Source organism: Pelecanus crispus, chromosome 5 (genome assembly GCF_030463565.1).
Source record: "Pelecanus crispus isolate bPelCri1 chromosome 5, bPelCri1.pri, whole genome shotgun sequence".
NCBI lineage: Eukaryota > Metazoa > Chordata > Aves > Pelecaniformes > Pelecanidae > Pelecanus > Pelecanus crispus.
In genome coordinates, this window is record NC_134647.1 from 60049165 (window position 1) to 60069805 (window position 20641).

The 20641-nt window shown below is 43.2% G+C and overlaps 1 protein-coding gene across 1 annotated transcript in view; it reads left to right on the top strand.

Annotated features, from left to right (window-relative positions):
* LOC142593564 (uncharacterized) overlaps positions 1 to 20097 on the top strand; it is a 36819-nt gene extending 16722 nt beyond the window's left edge. Inside the window, 10 exon segments of the mRNA XM_075711213.1 lie at positions 1695 to 1841; positions 2969 to 3071; positions 4530 to 4561; positions 5526 to 5672; positions 9358 to 9504; positions 16020 to 16081; positions 16407 to 16513; positions 18619 to 18927; positions 18929 to 19997; positions 19999 to 20097. Coding sequence (XP_075567328.1) covers positions 1695 to 1841; positions 2969 to 3071; positions 4530 to 4561; positions 5526 to 5672; positions 9358 to 9504; positions 16020 to 16081; positions 16407 to 16513; positions 18619 to 18927; positions 18929 to 19997; positions 19999 to 20097 — 2222 coding nt within the window.
* Positions 20098 to 20641: the final 544 nt, after the last annotated feature.

The window sequence follows — 20641 nt, forward strand, 5'->3', positions numbered from 1 at the left end:
GCTCTGACCCCGCTGGGGCTATCATTCTTTCCCTTTACTGAACGCTCCCGTAGCTGGCTGGCCTTGCCCCTTTTGCTTGAGTCCCATCTCATTTCTGTTGACAGAGATTTAAAAAGAAAGACGGGAGAGAAGCTGCCCTTGCTGAAAGTTTGCCCAAGGGGTGTTTCTTGTGGCAGACAAAGATAATATTTGTGGTATAAAAACAATGCATGGCAGCTCCAACTGCATGCTCAGAATGTGCCATTTCCCCAGTGCCACCTAAGGCCAGTCCCTGTTGCCATCAGCCTGCTTACAGCTCTGCCTGCCCCTATGGGAAGAGATGGTGAGCTCAGCCTGTGCCTTCACACACTCCTTATTATAAAGACTTTTTCAGAGTAAGTCAAATTTAGAGAGAGATTTTAATTCCTACTTCCTATTCCTATTTTTACTTTCATAATTCTGCAGTGCTACTGCTCAGCTTCCTTGTCGGTCCCTGTGGATGTGTGCTTGTGATTAATCAAGCCTTTTTCCTTCCAGAAGGTGGGCACATTTCTGACAGTTACCTAAGGAGGCCTCACTTCCAGCAATGCAGTTGGAATCTCAATTGATTTTTAATACAGAAAATGAATCTCCTTATTCCCTTAATTCTCTTTGTCTGGGTAATTGTTTATTTGCCTAATTGGTTCTTCATTTCTGTCCTTGGCATTCTGTCACTTCAGTACTTTAGAAGCACTGATGGAAAGAAAAAGAGGTGAGCAATAAGATCTGAAAGGGGAGAAATTATGGCCACGAGGAAAGCTGGTGTGCCAGCAGTGACAGCTCTCCTTCACAATTTAGGTTTGTTGCCTCTCTGCTGCATGTGCAGTGAACTAGTGGTAGCAGTGGAATTACTGAATTTTCAATGGAAATCACTGACATCACTGTGCATGCTGGTGCCTGGGATTTTAAATAGCGCAGCCTTGGCTGGAAAGGCAAGGATTCTTTAATGCATATGCATGAAGACAGTCTTTACCTATGGATCTCAGCAAAGTTATCTATCAAATGTTACAACTTGTCAAGCTAGTAGCCTGGGATGAAATCCAGACCGTGTTGCTGTAAGAATGGTAATTCTGCTGTAAGCTTCGTTTGTACCAGGATTTCACCTGGGACCTGAATGAGCATATTAGAACAGTGTGATAACAGAATGTTCCTCTGCAGCACCCCTTGGCTGGATTTAATGAATTCATTTAGTTTGTAAGCCACTTCTTTGCTAATTAGCCACGTCAATCCACATTTATCGTACTTTGCCCTACGATATATTACCTTTCTCCAGCTTTCTCTATTGCTTGTGGTTTTTTTCATCACAACAAGTTTTTCTCCTGTAATGAGACTGTCTTGCATTTTAGTTCTGTTTGCCCAGCTCTTAATCTTTCTAGTCCTTTCAGTGGCTAATCATTTTGTTTGTTTTGCTGTTAATGTATTAATCATACTTGATGCATCATTCAGTAGCTTTGTTGCATTTTTGCTACTCTGTCTATGAAGAACGTGATGGTTTTTTATGATAATGTGCTCTTATGAGTCCTATCTGTGGTCTTAGATTCTCTCATGGCTTTAAAAAGACTGAGCAAATGCAAAGGCAAAAGGAGATTAATGAAGTTAACCTCTGTCTGCTTAAAAAGAACTTTATTAGTTGTGAATTCCATTTCCTGTCTCACAGTATGATTCTTTTATTTTAGAGTATGATGAAGATTTTGAATCATATGAAGAAGTTAATGAAGAGGGACAGGCTGGTGATCACATGAGTGGAATGTCAAAGTCATCTGACAGCGAGGAAGATGAAAGAGATGGTTATTCTGAGAGTGACTCAGAGGATGAGGAACAAGGTTAGGTTTTTTCATAATGAGGCTTAGAGAAGTTAACCTGATGCATGTTTTCCATTTTGTGCGTGTCCAGTACGTATGTTGAGTCTGCTTAGGAAAAACCACGCAATTCCTACTGAATTGGTAAAATACAGCTATTTTCTCTGTTCTTATTAATTCTACCATCTGTCACTGAAATACAGCCAAACCCACTGGCAATGTAAGCGTGTGTCAGCTCACAGTAGACATTGCTGAGCTATTTAGTTGCAGAAATGGAGAGGGAGCCAGTCAGCAAATTAGCATGAAATATTTGGGGCAGATCAGCACTTCATGTCAGTGGTCACCGACGTCCAAGAAGCTATGACCGCTTACACCTGCCGAGGATACTCACTTTTATCTGAGAAGTCACCAGGAAACCCAGCATGCCACCTTGTATTTCAGAAGTGCTGTCTTTAGCGGCCCTGAATAATCAGAACCTCAGCTTTGTCCTCTGGTACATCACTGACTCTGTCCTGGCTCAGGGAGGAAACGCCATCAGCTCAGCTGCCCGTGCTACTTGCAGCGGTTACGCGGTTTGTGAGAGTCCTTGTTCAAGTCTGGCTGTGAATGAGTGAGAGTCCGAGTCAGTGAGATAGTTTGTGATTCTTGATCCAAATGTAGGTACAAAAGTGTGCAGTGAGGTGTCCAAGACCATTATTATTATTAATTCAGAAAGATTAAACTGTTCTGGAGTAATTTTTTGTAGAATAAGTAGCGTTTTCTGTCATTCGGTTTTTTGGATCAGCACTTTTAATGTCTAGTGTTTTAACTGTGTGCCTTCATGCCATCCAAGCCATGCATCTTCATAAATAATCCCACAGAAAACTTGTGGGCAATTTCCCATTTATTAGACGAACACTAGAATTCCATCCACCACGTGGTGAATAAGCCAAAAGTGAATTGCCTCTTCCTTCTGGCACAGTGTTTTATTTCTCTCTAACATTGCTCGTCTATGGCTTTGTTAGATCCTGAGCTGACTTATATGCTTCTTGCTTGTCATAATGTACCAGGATTTCTCCATTTACTGCTGTGTTCCTTACACTTGACAGTCCTATTGTGCAAGCGGTTCCTCAAGTTAAAGGGAAACATTACTTTCACATTTGTATTTCTAGGTGAATTAAACAAAGGTGATACAGCTGTTTGTGAAAAGGTTGCAGCTGCAAGAAAGGTGCAGTCTTTTTATAGAAAGTATAAAATCCAACAAACTCAAATCGGGTTTGAAACTTCCTTGCTTATAAAATCATTGCAGTGATCAAAAAGAATCTTAATTTTTATTTCCTCGTGATAATCAGAAATAGCTTGTGATTCATGAATAATCAGTACAATTAAGCATTCTTTTCTGCATTCTCTTGTTAGTGTATGGCATTACAAAGTGTTTTGGTGGCTTTAGTCAGCTGCTTTTCAAGCTCTAGCAGTGCGTGATGATCAAGTGAAAGTGTGTGGATGCATAGGTGTGCATAGGTGGAAAGGAACAGGTAACGGTAAGGGCCTTTCATGGCTACCTATGCATTAAGGCCTTTGTTAAGGGCCACCCTTTTTCACCTTTTTTTGTACTGGGATGCAGTACTGCTGCATGCACCAAAACTCACTAGTTCAATACAGATTTTTCTGTGATGAGGAGAAAAGACTGTTGGGAAGCCACCAAATCTTGAAATATGGCTCTTTAACATCAGCAACTAATAGTGTAAAACAGCTAGCCATCTAGGCAGGGGCTCCCTACTGATCAGCTGGCAGGCACTGCTAATGTTTTTCAATATGTGTTTGCCATGGCTTGCTTTGTTCTCCTTTACTGCAGCAGCTCAGGACATATGCGTTTAAATCATTTACATTCTCTGTGGTTTTAAATAAGACAGGTTTAATCTTCTTTCTTAGCAGCCTGATTTGCTGCTTCTGTCTTTTACGTCAGCACACTAATAGAGTGTTCATCAGTTATGACTTGCATCTCATTTGGCAATCAGCAGTAGGCCATGGGGGTGTGGTGCTGAGCAGCCTTGCCTCCGTGGAAATGAGGGAAGCTGTTTTCAAAGGGGCTTCTTGAGAATCTCACAACTTGGAGTCACTTTTCTCTTTGGCCCACATGAGCTGTGGCCTCTTAACATTTTCTCCATGACTTTTGGTGAGAGGAGGCAGAGAAGCTGGCTTTACTGAATTTTCCCTGTTGTGTTTGCTGAGGAGGTAAGAAAGAGACGGATAATACTCTAATTTGACATTGGGTATTTTAGTGTGAGGAGTGGTTACCCAAATACTGGATGGGGGCCTCGAGGGGTTTTTAGAAGTCTAAATATGTAAATACAGTAAATAATGGAAGAGGCATGGATTAGGAGCTAGGGATACTGGTGGAAAAGCCTTTTTTGTGACCGCTGGTTCTATTGTGAACGCATGTGTTCTGTGCTCTGAGCTGTTTGCTCCCCATATGTGTAAATGACTGTCAACAAGAGGAGCAGTGCTTCCAACATTTATCTTCTTGGGGCAGGAAGCCTGAAGGAGTTCTGCAGTCCTTATTTAGTGCTAGTAAGTGGTAGACTGTAACACTAGATAAGGATGTTTCAAGGTTACCTCTAGCTTTGGGTGACATTTCAGATCACTGGGATTTTGGATTTCTAGGGACTTTCATTTAAGTTTGAAAGTCCTCAGATATTCTTCATTTCTGTCCTTGGCATTCTGTCACTTCAGTACTTTAGAAGCACTGATGGAAAGAAAAAGAGGTGAGCAATAAGATCTGAAAGGGGAGAAATTATGGCCACGAGGAAAGCTGGTGTGCCAGCAGTGACAGCTCTCCTTCACAATTTAGGTTTGTTGCCTCTCTGCTGCATGTGCAGTGAACTAGTGGTAGCAGTGGAATTACTGAATTTTCAATGGAAATCACTGACATCACTGTGCATGCTGGTGCCTGGGATTTTAAATAGCGCAGCCTTGGCTGGAAAGGCAAGGATTCTTTAATGCATATGCATGAAGACAGTCTTTACCTATGGATCTCAGCAAAGTTATCTATCAAATGTTACAACTTGTCAAGCTAGTAGCCTGGGATGAAATCCAGACCGTGTTGCTGTAAGAATGGTAATTCTGCTGTAAGCTTCGTTTGTACCAGGATTTCACCTGGGACCTGAATGAGCATATTAGAACAGTGTGATAACAGAATGTTCCTCTGCAGCACCCCTTGGCTGGATTTAATGAATTCATTTAGTTTGTAAGCCACTTCTTTGCTAATTAGCCACGTCAATCCACATTTATCGTACTTTGCCCTACGATATATTACCTTTCTCCAGCTTTCTCTATTGCTTGTGGTTTTTTTCATCACAACAAGTTTTTCTCCTGTAATGAGACTGTCTTGCATTTTAGTTCTGTTTGCCCAGCTCTTAATCTTTCTAGTCCTTTCAGTGGCTAATCATTTTGTTTGTTTTGCTGTTAATGTATTAATCATACTTGATGCATCATTCAGTAGCTTTGTTGCATTTTTGCTACTCTGTCTATGAAGAACGTGATGGTTTTTTATGATAATGTGCTCTTATGAGTCCTATCTGTGGTCTTAGATTCTCTCATGGCTTTAAAAAGACTGAGCAAATGCAAAGGCAAAAGGAGATTAATGAAGTTAACCTCTGTCTGCTTAAAAAGAACTTTATTAGTTGTGAATTCCATTTCCGGTCTCACAGTATGATTCTTTTATTTTAGAGATTGATGAAGATATTGAATCATATGAAGAAGTTAATGAAGAGGGACAGGCTGGTGATCACATGAATGGAATGTCAAAATCATCTGACGGCAAGGAAGATGAAAGAGATGGCGATTCTGAGAGTGACTCAGAGGATGAGGAACAAGGTTAGGTTTTTTCATAATGAGGCTTAGAGAAGTTAACCTGATGCATGTTTTCCATTTTGTGCGTGTCCAGTACGTATGTTGAGTCTGCTTAGGAAAAACCACGCAATTCCTACTGAATTGGTAAAATACAGCTATTTTCTCTGTTCTTATTAATTCTACCATCTGTCACTGAAATACAGCCAAACCCACTGGCAATGTAAGCGTGTGTCAGCTCACAGTAGACATTGCTGAGCTATTTAGTTGCAGAAATGGAGAGGGAGCCAGTCAGCAAATTAGCATGAAATATTTGGGGCAGATCAGCACTTCATGTCAGTGGTCACCGACGTCCAAGAAGCTATGACCGCTTACACCTGCCGAGGATACTCACTTTTATCTGAGAAGTCACCAGGAAACCCAGCATGCCACCTTGTATTTCAGAAGTGCTGTCTTTAGCGGCCCTGAATAATCAGAACCTCAGCTTTGTCCTCTGGTACATCACTGACTCTGTCCTGGCTCAGGGAGGAAACGCCATCAGCTCAGCTGCCCGTGCTACTTGCAGCGGTTACGCGGTTTGTGAGAGTCCTTGTTCAAGTCTGGCTGTGAATGAGTGAGAGTCCGAGTCAGTGAGATAGTTTGTGATTCTTGATCCAAATGTAGGTACAAAAGTGTGCAGTGAGGTGTCCAAGACCATTATTATTATTAATTCAGAAAGATTAAACTGTTCTGGAATAATTTTTTTGTAGAATAAGTAGCGTTTTCTGTCATTCGGTTTTTTGGATCAGCACTTTTAATGTCTAGTGTTTTAACTGTGTGCCTTCATGCCATCCAAGCCATGCATCTTCATAAATAATCCCACAGAAAACTTGTGGGCAATTTCCCATTTATTAGACGAACACTAGAATTCCACCCACCACGTGGTGAATAAGCCAAAAGTGAATTGCCTCTTCCTTCTGGCACAGTGTTTTATTTCTCTCTAACATTGCTCGTCTATGGCTTTGTTAGATCCTGAGCTGACTTATATGCTTCTTGCTTGTCATAATGTACCAGGATTTCTCCATTTACTGCTGTGTTCCTTACACTTGACAGTCCTATTGTGCAAGCGGTTCCTCAAGTTAAAGGGAAACATTACTTTCACATTTGTATTTCTAGGTGAATTAAACAAAGGTGATACAGCTGTTTGTGAAAAGGTTGCAGCTGCAAGAAAGGTGCAGTCTTTTTATAGAAAGTATAAAATCCAACAAACTCAAATCGGGTTTGAAACTTCCTTGCTTATAAAATCATTGCAGTGATCAAAAAGAATCTTAATTTTTATTTCCTCGTGATAATCAGAAATAGCTTGTGATTCATGAATAATCAGTACAATTAAGCATTCTTTTCTGCATTCTCTTGTTAGTGTATGGCATTACAAAGTGTTTTGGTGGCTTTAGTCAGCTGCTTTTCAAGCTCTAGCAGTGCGTGATGATCAAGTGAAAGTGTGTGGATGCATAGGTGTGCATAGGTGGAAAGGAACAGGTAACGGTAAGGGCCTTTCATGGCTACCTATGCATTAAGGCCTTTGTTAAGGGCCACCCTTTTTCACCTTTTTTTGTACTGGGATGCAGTACTGCTGCATGCACCAAAACTCACTAGTTCAATACAGATTTTTCTGTGATGAGGAGAAAAGACTGTTGGGAAGCCACCAAATCTTGAAATATGGCTCTTTAACATCAGCAACTAATAGTGTAAAACAGCTAGCCATCTAGGCAGGGGCTCCCTACTGATCAGCTGGCAGGCACTGCTAATGTTTTTCAGTATGTGTTTGCCATGGCTTGCTTTGTTCTCCTTTACTGCAGCAGCTCAGGACATATGCGTTTAAATCATTTACATTCTCTGTGGTTTTAAATAAGACAGGTTTAATCTTCTTTCTTAGCAGCCTGATTTGCTGCTTCTGTCTTTTACGTCAGCACACTAATAGAGTGTTCATCAGTTATGACTTGCATCTCATTTGGCAATCAGCAGTAGGCCATGGGGGTGTGGTGCTGAGCAGCCTTGCCTCCGTGGAAATGAGGGAAGCTGTTTTCAAAGGGGCTTCTTGAGAATCTCACAACTTGGAGTCACTTTTCTCTTTGGCCCACATGAGCTGTGGCCTCTTAACATTTTCTCCATGACTTTTGGTGAGAGGAGGCAGAGAAGCTGGCTTTACTGAATTTTCCCTGTTGTGTTTGCTGAGGAGGTAAGAAAGAGACGGATAATACTCTAATTTGACATTGGGTATTTTAGTGTGAGGAGTGGTTACCCAAATACTGGATGGGGGCCTCGAGGGGTTTTTAGAAGTCTAAATATGTAAATACAGTAAATAATGGAAGAGGCATGGATTAGGAGCTAGGGATACTGGTGGAAAAGCCTTTTTTGTGACCGCTGGTTCTATTGTGAACGCATGTGTTCTGTGCTCTGAGCTGTTTGCTCCCCATATGTGTAAATGACTGTCAACAAGAGGAGCAGTGCTTCCAACATTTATCTTCTTGGGGCAGGAAGCCTGAAGGAGTTCTGCAGTCCTTATTTAGTGCTAGTAAGTGGTAGACTGTAACACTAGATAAGGATGTTTCAAGGTTACCTCTAGCTTTGGGTGACATTTCAGATCACTGGGATTTTGGATTTCTAGGGACTTTCATTTAAGTTTGAAAGTCCTCAGATATTCTTCATTTCTGTCCTTGGCATTCTGTCACTTCAGTACTTTAGAAGCACTGATGGAAAGAAAAAGAGGTGAGCAATAAGATCTGAAAGGGGAGAAATTATGGCCACGAGGAAAGCTGGTGTGCCAGCAGTGACAGCTCTCCTTCACAATTTAGGTTTGTTGCCTCTCTGCTGCATGTGCAGTGAACTAGTGGTAGCAGTGGAATTACTGAATTTTCAATGGAAATCACTGACATCACTGTGCATGCTGGTGCCTGGGATTTTAAATAGCGCAGCCTTGGCTGGAAAGGCAAGGATTCTTTAATGCATATGCATGAAGACAGTCTTTACCTATGGATCTCAGCAAAGTTATCTATCAAATGTTACAACTTGTCAAGCTAGTAGCCTGGGATGAAATCCAGACCGTGTTGCTGTAAGAATGGTAATTCTGCTGTAAGCTTCGTTTGTACCAGGATTTCACCTGGGACCTGAATGAGCATATTAGAACAGTGTGATAACAGAATGTTCCTCTGCAGCACCCCTTGGCTGGATTTAATGAATTCATTTAGTTTGTAAGCCACTTCTTTGCTAATTAGCCACGTCAATCCACATTTATCGTACTTTGCCCTACGATATATTACCTTTCTCCAGCTTTCTCTATTGCTTGTGGTTTTTTTCATCACAACAAGTTTTTCTCCTGTAATGAGACTGTCTTGCATTTTAGTTCTGTTTGCCCAGCTCTTAATCTTTCTAGTCCTTTCAGTGGCTAATCATTTTGTTTGTTTTGCTGTTAATGTATTAATCATACTTGATGCATCATTCAGTAGCTTTGTTGCATTTTTGCTACTCTGTCTATGAAGAACGTGATGGTTTTTTATGATAATGTGCTCTTATGAGTCCTATCTGTGGTCTTAGATTCTCTCATGGCTTTAAAAAGACTGAGCAAATGCAAAGGCAAAAGGAGATTAATGAAGTTAACCTCTGTCTGCTTAAAAAGAACTTTATTAGTTGTGAATTCCATTTCCGGTCTCACAGTATGATTCTTTTATTTTAGAGATTGATGAAGATATTGAATCATATGAAGAAGTTAATGAAGAGGGACAGGCTGGTGATCACATGAATGGAATGTCAAAATCATCTGACGGCAAGGAAGATGAAAGAGATGGCGATTCTGAGAGTGACTCAGAGGATGAGGAACAAGGTTAGGTTTTTTCATAATGAGGCTTAGAGAAGTTAACCTGATGCATGTTTTACATTTTGTGCGTGTCCAGTACGTATGTTGAGTCTGCTTAGGAAAAACCACGCAATTCCTACTGAATTGGTAAAATACAGCTATTTTCTCTGTTCTTATTAATTCTACCATCTGTCACTGAAATACAGCCAAACCCACTGGCAATGTAAGCGTGTGTCAGCTCACAGTAGACATTGCTGAGCTATTTAGTTGCAGAAATGGAGAGGGAGCCAGTCAGCAAATTAGCATGAAATATTTGGGGCAGATCAGCACTTCATGTCAGTGGTCACCGACGTCCAAGAAGCTATGACCGCTTACACCTGCCGAGGATACTCACTTTTATCTGAGAAGTCACCAGGAAACCCAGCATGCCACCTTGTATTTCAGAAGTGCTGTCTTTAGCGGCCCTGAATAATCAGAACCTCAGCTTTGTCCTCTGGTACATCACTGACTCTGTCCTGGCTCAGGGAGGAAACGCCATCAGCTCAGCTGCCCGTGCTACTTGCAGCGGTTACGCGGTTTGTGAGAGTCCTTGTTCAAGTCTGGCTGTGAATGAGTGAGAGTCCGAGTCAGTGAGATAGTTTGTGATTCTTGATCCAAATGTAGGTACAAAAGTGTGCAGTGAGGTGTCCAAGACCATTATTATTATTAATTCAGAAAGATTAAACTGTTCTGGAATAATTTTTTTGTAGAATAAGTAGCGTTTTCTGTCATTCGGTTTTTTGGATCAGCACTTTTAATGTCTAGTGTTTTAACTGTGTGCCTTCATGCCATCCAAGCCATGCATCTTCATAAATAATCCCACAGAAAACTTGTGGGCAATTTCCCATTTATTAGACGAACACTAGAATTCCACCCACCACGTGGTGAATAAGCCAAAAGTGAATTGCCTCTTCCTTCTGGCACAGTGTTTTATTTCTCTCTAACATTGCTCGTCTATGGCTTTGTTAGATCCTGAGCTGACTTATATGCTTCTTGCTTGTCATAATGTACCAGGATTTCTCCATTTACTGCTGTGTTCCTTACACTTGACAGTCCTATTGTGCAAGCGGTTCCTCAAGTTAAAGGGAAACATTACTTTCACATTTGTATTTCTAGGTGAATTAAACAAAGGTGATACAGCTGTTTGTGAAAAGGTTGCAGCTGCAAGAAAGGTGCAGTCTTTTTATAGAAAGTATAAAATCCAACAAACTCAAATCGGGTTTGAAACTTCCTTGCTTATAAAATCATTGCAGTGATCAAAAAGAATCTTAATTTTTATTTCCTCGTGATAATCAGAAATAGCTTGTGATTCATGAATAATCAGTACAATTAAGCATTCTTTTCTGCATTCTCTTGTTAGTGTATGGCATTACAAAGTGTTTTGGTGGCTTTAGTCAGCTGCTTTTCAAGCTCTAGCAGTGCGTGATGATCAAGTGAAAGTGTGTGGATGCATAGGTGTGCATAGGTGGAAAGGAACAGGTAACGGTAAGGGCCTTTCATGGCTACCTATGCATTAAGGCCTTTGTTAAGGGCCACCCTTTTTCACCTTTTTTTGTACTGGGATGCAGTACTGCTGCATGCACCAAAACTCACTAGTTCAATACAGATTTTTCTGTGATGAGGAGAAAAGACTGTTGGGAAGCCACCAAATCTTGAAATATGGCTCTTTAACATCAGCAACTAATAGTGTAAAACAGCTAGCCATCTAGGCAGGGGCTCCCTACTGATCAGCTGGCAGGCACTGCTAATGTTTTTCAGTATGTGTTTGCCATGGCTTGCTTTGTTCTCCTTTACTGCAGCAGCTCAGGACATATGCGTTTAAATCATTTACATTCTCTGTGGTTTTAAATAAGACAGGTTTAATCTTCTTTCTTAGCAGCCTGATTTGCTGCTTCTGTCTTTTACGTCAGCACACTAATAGAGTGTTCATCAGTTATGACTTGCATCTCATTTGGCAATCAGCAGTAGGCCATGGGGGTGTGGTGCTGAGCAGCCTTGCCTCCGTGGAAATGAGGGAAGCTGTTTTCAAAGGGGCTTCTTGAGAATCTCACAACTTGGAGTCACTTTTCTCTTTGGCCCACATGAGCTGTGGCCTCTTAACATTTTCTCCATGACTTTTGGTGAGAGGAGGCAGAGAAGCTGGCTTTACTGAATTTTCCCTGTTGTGTTTGCTGAGGAGGTAAGAAAGAGACGGATAATACTCTAATTTGACATTGGGTATTTTAGTGTGAGGAGTGGTTACCCAAATACTGGATGGGGGCCTCGAGGGGTTTTTAGAAGTCTAAATATGTAAATACAGTAAATAATGGAAGAGGCATGGATTAGGAGCTAGGGATACTGGTGGAAAAGCCTTTTTTGTGACCGCTGGTTCTATTGTGAACGCATGTGTTCTGTGCTCTGAGCTGTTTGCTCCCCATATGTGTAAATGACTGTCAACAAGAGGAGCAGTGCTTCCAACATTTATCTTCTTGGGGCAGGAAGCCTGAAGGAGTTCTGCAGTCCTTATTTAGTGCTAGTAAGTGGTAGACTGTAACACTAGATAAGGATGTTTCAAGGTTACCTCTAGCTTTGGGTGACATTTCAGATCACTGGGATTTTGGATTTCTAGGGACTTTCATTTAAGTTTGAAAGTCAGGATGATCTTTTTGTTCTGGCTGTAGTGATTAATCTTCAAAAAGGTTTCTGCGCTCAGGGTGGTAGAAGCATTCAGAAACCCGTTGGTATCTACTCCTTTGCGCTTGCACAGAATGTGTTTACAAACAGTAAACAGCGGAACCCGAACTGGTGCAGGGCATTTCCTTCTGCATGAATAGGAAGTTTGTTGTGGGAAGGGTTTGTCATCTTCCAAATGTCTATTTACTGTTTACCTGATGGCATTGGAGTCCTCATCTAGTTTTATCCAGGTTTGGTTTTAATCCTTTAAAGGAAATGATAACTTTTTTTGCATTGTTTTTATTAACCACTCTAGGCCTTGATACATTGAACACAAAATGCCTGTGATTTTTTTATTCCTGTTTCCTATTTGTTGCTTTTTGATATTTTCCCCTTTGTAATGAAATCTTCTACTTTTTTTTTCACCACTGAACAGAAGAGGTGGAGAGAAGGGGTAAAAAAGATGTGGGCTTTTCCCAACCGAGATGTAATAATAAATTTATGAAAAACAATAATTCACTGGTAATTTTGAGGACAAGAAGAGCTTTCTGTTTGAATGAAGGCTGCTTGCTCTCTGAAAATAGTCTGTGTGGAAACACTTCAAGCAACTTTAGTAGCAACTACTAGTTCTATTTTTTAGGAGATTATTAAAGTGCCTAATAGGTCTCAACAGTGGAATATTTTTCTGGATATTCATTATTACAAAGATTTTTCTTTAATTTAACTCCATTGCTTTTAGTTTTGCCTTTTTGCACATCCTGAAGCAGTTCTTTTCCCTTCTTTATGTTTACATTTACAAATTCTCCAAGACAGCGTATCCCCTGCCTGAGTCATCATGTTGCCAAATCCTACGTAGTTTTTCTCTTATAACTGAATCCATATACCTCTTTAATACCCACCTCTTTTCCACTCAACCTGGATTGCCGCTTCCCTAATATATCTAGTTGTGACAGATCTAGACATTAATATATTGCCTCAGGGCAAACCTTATAAATGCTTTCCTGGGACCTTCCCTGCCTGACTTGCATGGTTCCTTGCAGAGATCTTAGAGCTTCACCCAGGTGAAATGTGACAGCAAGGAGTGAAGCCATCACTGCCATTTAGGACCTATGGTACCAGCAAAAAGGTGTTCATGCTGAGCAAGTGCCTTTTGTTCTGTAGACTGAAATGGTCTTTTAAAAATTTTCTCACGTTTCTATTCAGAGCTGTGTGGGTGCAGGGTACTGATGGGGTAGGAAGGATGGGTGTAAGCATGAAGTAGGAGGAACCACAGGAGGAAGAAGTAAAAATAAAAACAAAAGTAAAAAAAGAGGAAAAGTAACAGAGACAAGGGTGAGTAGAAAGACAGAATCAATAGTGAAGAGAAAAGCAATCTCATAGGAGAAAGGTGAGGGAGCACAGGGTTATGCATTGGCAAGAGAGAGGCGGGGATTTCGGAAGAGTGCAAGGCTGTGGCAGGGAAGACAGTGTTAAGTCTTCTCACTGCAAGCCAGTGGGAACAACACCTCTCCCACTCCTGGACCTTTCAGTGCCCTGACTGACTCTGAAGCGGCAGTCAGATTAAATCCCATACACACAGCTACATGTATAAAAAACCAGTCTCATAAGAATTTATAGCCATTTTTCTTAAAAAATTGTTGGAGGGAACATTCTGCCACATGGAAGTACACGTGATTTCAATACATGATGCCCAGGAGTGACAGCGATCCATAGAAGACCTGTACAAATGCTTTGAAGCAAGACAGTATTTCTGTGGGTTAAGAGGGCAATTTGGATGAGACTAGTGGCCAGCTCGGTCAGTCTTACTGTGCTTATTTTTATGCAAGTGGTTTTCTTCTAGCAGACCTCCTAGTAACTTCAGAAATTCCTGACAGATCAGCCCAGAGGCACACCTCTCACAGTAGTCTGCCTCTCACAGTGGCAATAGAAGATGCTGTTCATGAACACAGGAGGCTCTGTTTTCTGAATTTCATTCATTTCGTAGCTCTCTCACACTCCAATCTGTTGTATAGTAGCTGTTAGAAAAAAATGCATGCCTAGTCCTTTAGTATCCATTTATGGATCTGATGTGCATGAGTGGGTCTAGTCTGGTTTTGAATCTGCTGATACTGCCAGCCCCTGTCACAGCAGGTTCACTGCTTCTGTCCTGTTCGCTCTTTATGAAGCCCAAAATTTTGGGTACCTTTATTACATGCTGTACTGCAGAGTGGCCCAAAGTCAGCCATTTCCTTAGTGTCGGAGCATTAGCTTTTTACTCATGGCTCCTTATTTTTATTTTCAGAGAAATCAAAATAAGGTGTTGCTTGAAAGTCAAGATACCATACCATGTAACACCTCTTTATCTAGGCTGTGAGTCATGATTTAGCCAGAAACATGTGAAGTGGTTTGTTGTGGCAATTGGTTTCAGTCTCTGTATTTTTGTAATAGAAGGCCAAGTCAGGATTCAGATCTTTTTTTTCTCTCTGGCTGAAACCCTGCTCCTCTACTCTCAAACAAAATACTTTGTCTAAATAAAACAGCATAGGCAGATTCTGTGGAGATCATTGGTGAAGATACTGAAAAGTGTCCGTGTTCTCACTGAGCCTTGGCGTAGAATTTGTCTGTAGACATCTAGAAACTGGAACTTGGAACAAGTGTCTCTGCAGCACTTGCACTGCATAGATGAAGCTGACCAGTGTACTGCTTCATGTCACATACAGTGATAAGATCTAGAAATGTTGTGATTGTCTCCTTTATGATCTGAAAGTTATGCTTAAGTATCGAGTACAAGCAATTGACTGAGTTACCCCCTCTTAGTCAAAGACTTGATTGTTCCAAGCTGCAGAGGAGGAGTCTGAAACACATGGCCACTGGCACCATCCAAGCAGCAACCAGAATTAATCAAGTCTCACACTGACAGTCATGACATAAACAAAAGTGGACAGCTGTTTCAGAGATGTACCTGAAGGTCTGTGGTTCCTAATGGGCACAGCATACTGGCAGTAGAGGCCATCTGGCTGTAAAACCAAGTGCGAGATTTGACTTTATGCTGTCAATCCATACCCATGGCAAACTAGCAAGCTCTTTATGTAAAAGACTAAGCCAATAAATGCCACAGAAAAGGAAGGATATAGAAAACTGATAGAACTTGAAGGGAGAAGCCTGGGTTACCAGAGGGAAGAGCTCTCAGAGGAGGTGCTGAAGGGATCACACTGTGGACGTAGCTGGAATACTGCTCATAAAGAGGTTGTTTAGTATTACTAGCTTGAAAGCCATTCACGTAATCATCCATCATGTCATAAAGCAAAAATGGAATTGATAGCACAATCGTAACAATAATGTCAAATGTATGACTTGACTGTGAAGCATCACAATCATTGCATTTACAGAGTAGAAAATACTTCCTCACTTACTTGTAGATAAGCACAGGTCTTCAGTCACTTAATTTGGGGAACTGGGGAATCATCAGGACTATAGTTGGGAGCTTAACATAGAATTTTTTTTAAAAGTATTCCTAGAACAATGAAAATATTAAGTCTATAAAACAGTGTTGTTGCTTGTATGTTGAACCCCCCTCAGACTGACTGACAAAAGCAATCTCACTGTTTTGTGAAAATGTTGTGGAATATTGCCGCTTTATGTTTCAGTAGATGGTCTTGCATGAATTTTCCTTGGGTTTTTAATGGTTGTCTCCATTTGGTTTTAATCTACTTAAAAAAATTATTGCTGGTGAAGATTTACATGGCTCCAATCGGCTCTGTCCTAACATTTCAAATTTTAAACCAGGCTGAGATAGCTGGATGACTTCTACTCCCCTTCTGGCTTTTAACAGTTTCTCTTTCTTGCTTCCTCTTTTTGTAACTTTGTGATAGTTTTTGAAGATTGCAAACCAGTCCAGGAGGAAATAGCAAAGGCAATTGGAAATGATCATCACGTGAGTTCTTATTAATCTGAAGTCTTTTTATAGAAGTGTTTGCCCTTTCCCTTTCCTTTCTAGGCTATCAAACCCTCCTTGTGCTCTTTTCTTTCCTAACTTGTATAAAATTGGGTGATGACTGGCTGGCTTCTGTAGTCATGTATAATTAATGCTTTTTTGGCAGTTATAAGGCCCTAGATAAAGAATCCAGGCCATGAAAAAAATGGCTTCCAGTCAAGAAAATAGCTGTGGAAATCAGGAATCCATTGGGTTTCCCTTTGCTTCCAGGTAGCGAATAGCGGTAGGTTTGCTTCCTGGAATCTCCTAGTTGTTAACTTCTCAGGTTCGCATGGTGCTTGATTTTGAATACTTTAATTCTGAAACAACTTCACAGTTGCTGTTACCATTCCTGCCCAATGCAAGACCTCACTTTACAGAAGGGAATACTTTGTAAGCAGCAGCCAGAGTAAATTAACTCCTCTCTCTGCTAATGAAGCAGGTAAACATGTAGACTATACCACGCACAACACCCCATTTGGTTTCTTTCAGACAAAGTGAACAAAGCATCTATTTTACAGGGACTGGCAAAATCCATTCCATTAGACTCAGACCAATATTAGCAGCTGGACAGTTCAGACACTGTACTTTTGTGGAGACAGTAATATTTAATTCTGAGTTGGCATGACAGTTTGGGATGTTTTATTTCATTTTGTACCAAAACTTCCATTAGAGGTTTTTTAAATGATTACATGTTCCTGATTTTGATAGTGGGCCTGAGCTCTCCCAGATTCAGGAGGTAGGATTTTCAGTGTGAGTGCTGTAAAAATAGGATAGTGATTGATAACTGATTAATATGTATGTATAAAATGAGAAAAATTTTAAAATATAAGAAGGGACAGAAAGCTAGTTGTAAACGTAAGCAACAAACGTGGTGCAAGATATGTCTTGGATGAAGGCATGATTTCTCATATTGCAAAAGGTAGAGCTTTTAATTTTCAAGTCTGGTCTACTGTTCAGGCAATGTGTGGTCTGGTGGGAGGAAACAACCTGCTGTGCTCTCTCCTCTCCTACCACAACCTTAATTCTCTCTCTGGAAACTCTCTTCTCAGCCTGTCCTTTCTTCTTCTGGTTCCTTGACTGTCTGCAGCTGCCTGAGCTGCCTTGTGCACCTTCTGCTTTCCTCTGCAGCAGACCTGCCCCGTGACAAGTCCAGCGCTGAAGGACTGGAAGGGCAGAGTGGCAGTGGGGAGCAGCGAGGAGGAGGAGGACGAGGAGAAGGAGCAGCTGCTGCTGGCTGGTGGGAGGGAGGGCTGAGGGTATGCTGTATATATTTCTGTAGGTATGTATTTTGTTAAGAAGTTAAGTTATTTAATGTTATTTAATATATGTTAAGAAGTTAAGTTATTTTGTTAAGAAGAAGTTTGTTAAGAAGAAGTTTGTTAAGAAGAAGTTTGTTAAGAAGAAGTTTGTTAAGAAGAAGTTTGTTAAGAAGAAGTTTGTTAAGAAGAAGTTTGTTAAGAAGAAGTTTGTTAAGAAGAAGTTTGTTTATACAGAGTGTTCATGTTTGATTGTATCTGTTTTCATGTTCTGATTAAATTTTCCTGCGTTCATTTGCCTTTCTGAACTGCAGACTCTTCATTGTGAGTCGGGGTTGTGTCTTCATTGCTGTGCGTAGGGCACTTGCACACATGAGTGCTTTGAGAAGAGCATCTGGGGGTGTTCAGCAGAGATGTGGAATGGCAGGATCACAAGGGGAATGGTGGCCTCACACAGGGTTTTTTAGCTTAGGGGGCTGCCTCCACCCCACGTTACAGACAAGCGAGGCCTCCAGCGTGCACGGGTGCCCCGTGCTGCGGGACGGGTAGCATGCGGGGGGGGCTGCTCTCTCCTTGGAGATCCAGGCTTCTTGCTGGCCACACTTCAGGGCATTCTTGGGACTTTGAAATGTTGAAAATTGTTAAATCAGAACAATTCTAACTCATAAATCATAGAATCATAGAATCGTTTAGGTTGGAAAAGATCTTTAAGATCATCCAGTCCAACCATTAACCTACACTACCAAGTCCACACTAAACCAATCAAGGGTAGACTAGACTAAACCAGGTCCCAAAGTGCCCATAAGCACTCGACCTTGTCATCACCGCTGTCAGGCTCTATACAGTCAAAACACTCCCTAACATACAGAGCCACCCCACCACCTCTCCTTCCTTGCCTCTCCCTTCTGAAGAGCTTATAGCCCTCCAGTGCAGCACTCCAGTCATGAGAGTCGTCCCACCACGTTTCTGTGATGGCGACTATGTCATAGCCATCCTGCTGCACACGGGCTTCCAGCTCCTCCTGTTTGTTGCCCATGCTACGTGCATTGGTGTAGATGCACTTGAGCTGGGCTATTGATTTCGCCCCCAATGTTACCATGCTGCCCCTGGGCTCCTCACTAGCGGGCCCGTTTATATCCCCTCCCCCCCTTCAAACCTAGTTCAAAGCCCTCTCAATGAGTCCCGCCAACTCATGGGCGAGAATCCTTTTCCCCTTTGGAGACAGCCGATCTCCATCAGCCGCCAGCAGGATGCTGTAGGAGCAAGAACATCTGAGACAGGCGAGGCATCAGAGGTAGAAGGGAGCTCTCTCCTGAGCGCAGAGGATGCAGTGGAGGAGTCTGTGGAGCCTGGCAAGGGTCCCGTGTTGCAAGTAACACCTGAATTAGAGGCACTGGTGGATGCTGGAGGGGATTCCATAAGTGAAGGGTCATCTCAGTTGGAGGACACCACAACAGAAGAGGAGGAGGAGGGGGACGAGGAGGAGGAGGGCTCAGCAGAAGCACTTTTGAGTGGAAGCCCATCCCTTGGCAGCAAAGCAGAGACAGAGTGCAATGGAAGAAAAACCTGATGGAGGGGTGATGGGAGAATCTGCGGAGATAGCCAGAGCGGAGTCAGGAGGTGGAGAGGAGTTCACGGGTGGAGCAGCAGGTCCAAGGGAGCTGGCGGCTGGGATGGAGGGATCTCTGGAGTGTGCTGAAGAGAGAGGGAAGGAGAGGTCTCCTGGTGACGGGGTGGTGCCTGCCCCAGGGCTGAGTGTGAGCAGGGCGGGGGAGGCAGGGGTGGTGGCTGGTGCTGTGGCGGGCAGTCAGGCAGGGCCAGGGGCTCTGGATGAGGGAGCAGCAGGGGAGGCGACGGGGGAGGCAGCGGGGCAGGAGGTGGTGGTGGCTGGGGATGGTGGGATGGGCGACGGGGCAGTGGCACAGGAGGGGGTGACAGGACCAGCGTTGGGGGGACAGAGCGGGATGGGGGCAGCAGCATCAGAGGGGGTGTCAGCCGAGGGAAGGGGGGCAGCCAGCGAGTCTGGGAGGGACAGGGAAGGGGTGGCTGATGGAGCTGTGGCCTGTGGGCAAGGGGTGAACCAGGAGGCAGTGCTGGGGTGCGAGGGAAGGGGGCCAGAGCTGGCGGGGGCCGAGGGCCAGGACGAGGTGGAGTGGGAATGTCTCGAGTCCCCATGGCATGGAGAACCATGTGGAGCGATGTTCCTTGAGGAGCAGCCAATTGCAGAAACCTCCCAGAGCACCCCTGCGCATGAGGATGGGGGACCGGAGCCAAGGGGGAGAGGGTCCACAGGAGGTGAGGGGCTGTGCCTGGGCACCCTGCCACAGCTGGCACCTCCCGGGACAGGGGCAGTGGAGGGCAAGTACGGGCTGCCGGAGGGGACAGAGCAGGCAGGAGTGAAAGCTGAGGGGGAACAGCCAGGCCTCTGTGAAAACACGAGAGAGAGAGAGGTAGTGGGTGTCTTGGAGCATGGATGGTGCGCTTCTGGCGTCAGGGAGCAGAGGGAGATCAGTCCTGTTGGAGGGAGCCCAGACGCCCTGGGAGCTGCTGACGTGGACGTGGACGAGAGGAGCCACAGTCCCCTAGAGGTGAGTCCTGCGTGGGTCGGCCACTGCCCCCTGTGCCCATTTGAGTCCCCAGACTGATCCCTGTCAGAAGCAGAGGATGCACCACTTTGTCCCATTTCTTATACTCTCCTTAAGTATCTGCTGCTGGTAGCTGGGCTAAGGGATGAGAAATCCTTTTGGGTAGCAGCTTCTGCATTCTTTCCTCTTCCTGAAACCTCGTTCCAAGTATCTTTGCTCTGGCGCTAACGCTCGCAGCCCCTCAGTCAAGTATAAACACCTCCGGCCGTGCAGAGCAGCTCCCACTGCCCAGTGTGCCGCTCCTCAGCCTGGCGCTAGTGGCAGCGGGTGAGCCTCGGCAGCACCCGCTGGCTCTGACGCTCCAGGTCAACGGCAGCACTCGGCTTCTCTGGTTACTCTGGCAGCTGCCTGTAGGAAATCTGTTAGAGCGTCATCTCAGTAGCTCAAAGCTTAGCACGTTTTCTGTAAAGCTAATGTTTTTCTTGTTTCGTAGGATGTTGTAAACCCAGACGAGGTTGTCGTGTCCCCGGTACAGCTCCAGGATGGGGAAGAAACTCTCCTCTAAGCTTTTTCTGCAGCTCCTTCAGTGCTGCGTCCTGCAACAGTTACACAGATCACTTTGAAAAAATAAGAGCTTTGAAAAAATAAGAGTCACTGTATCTTAGATTTTCAGAAAT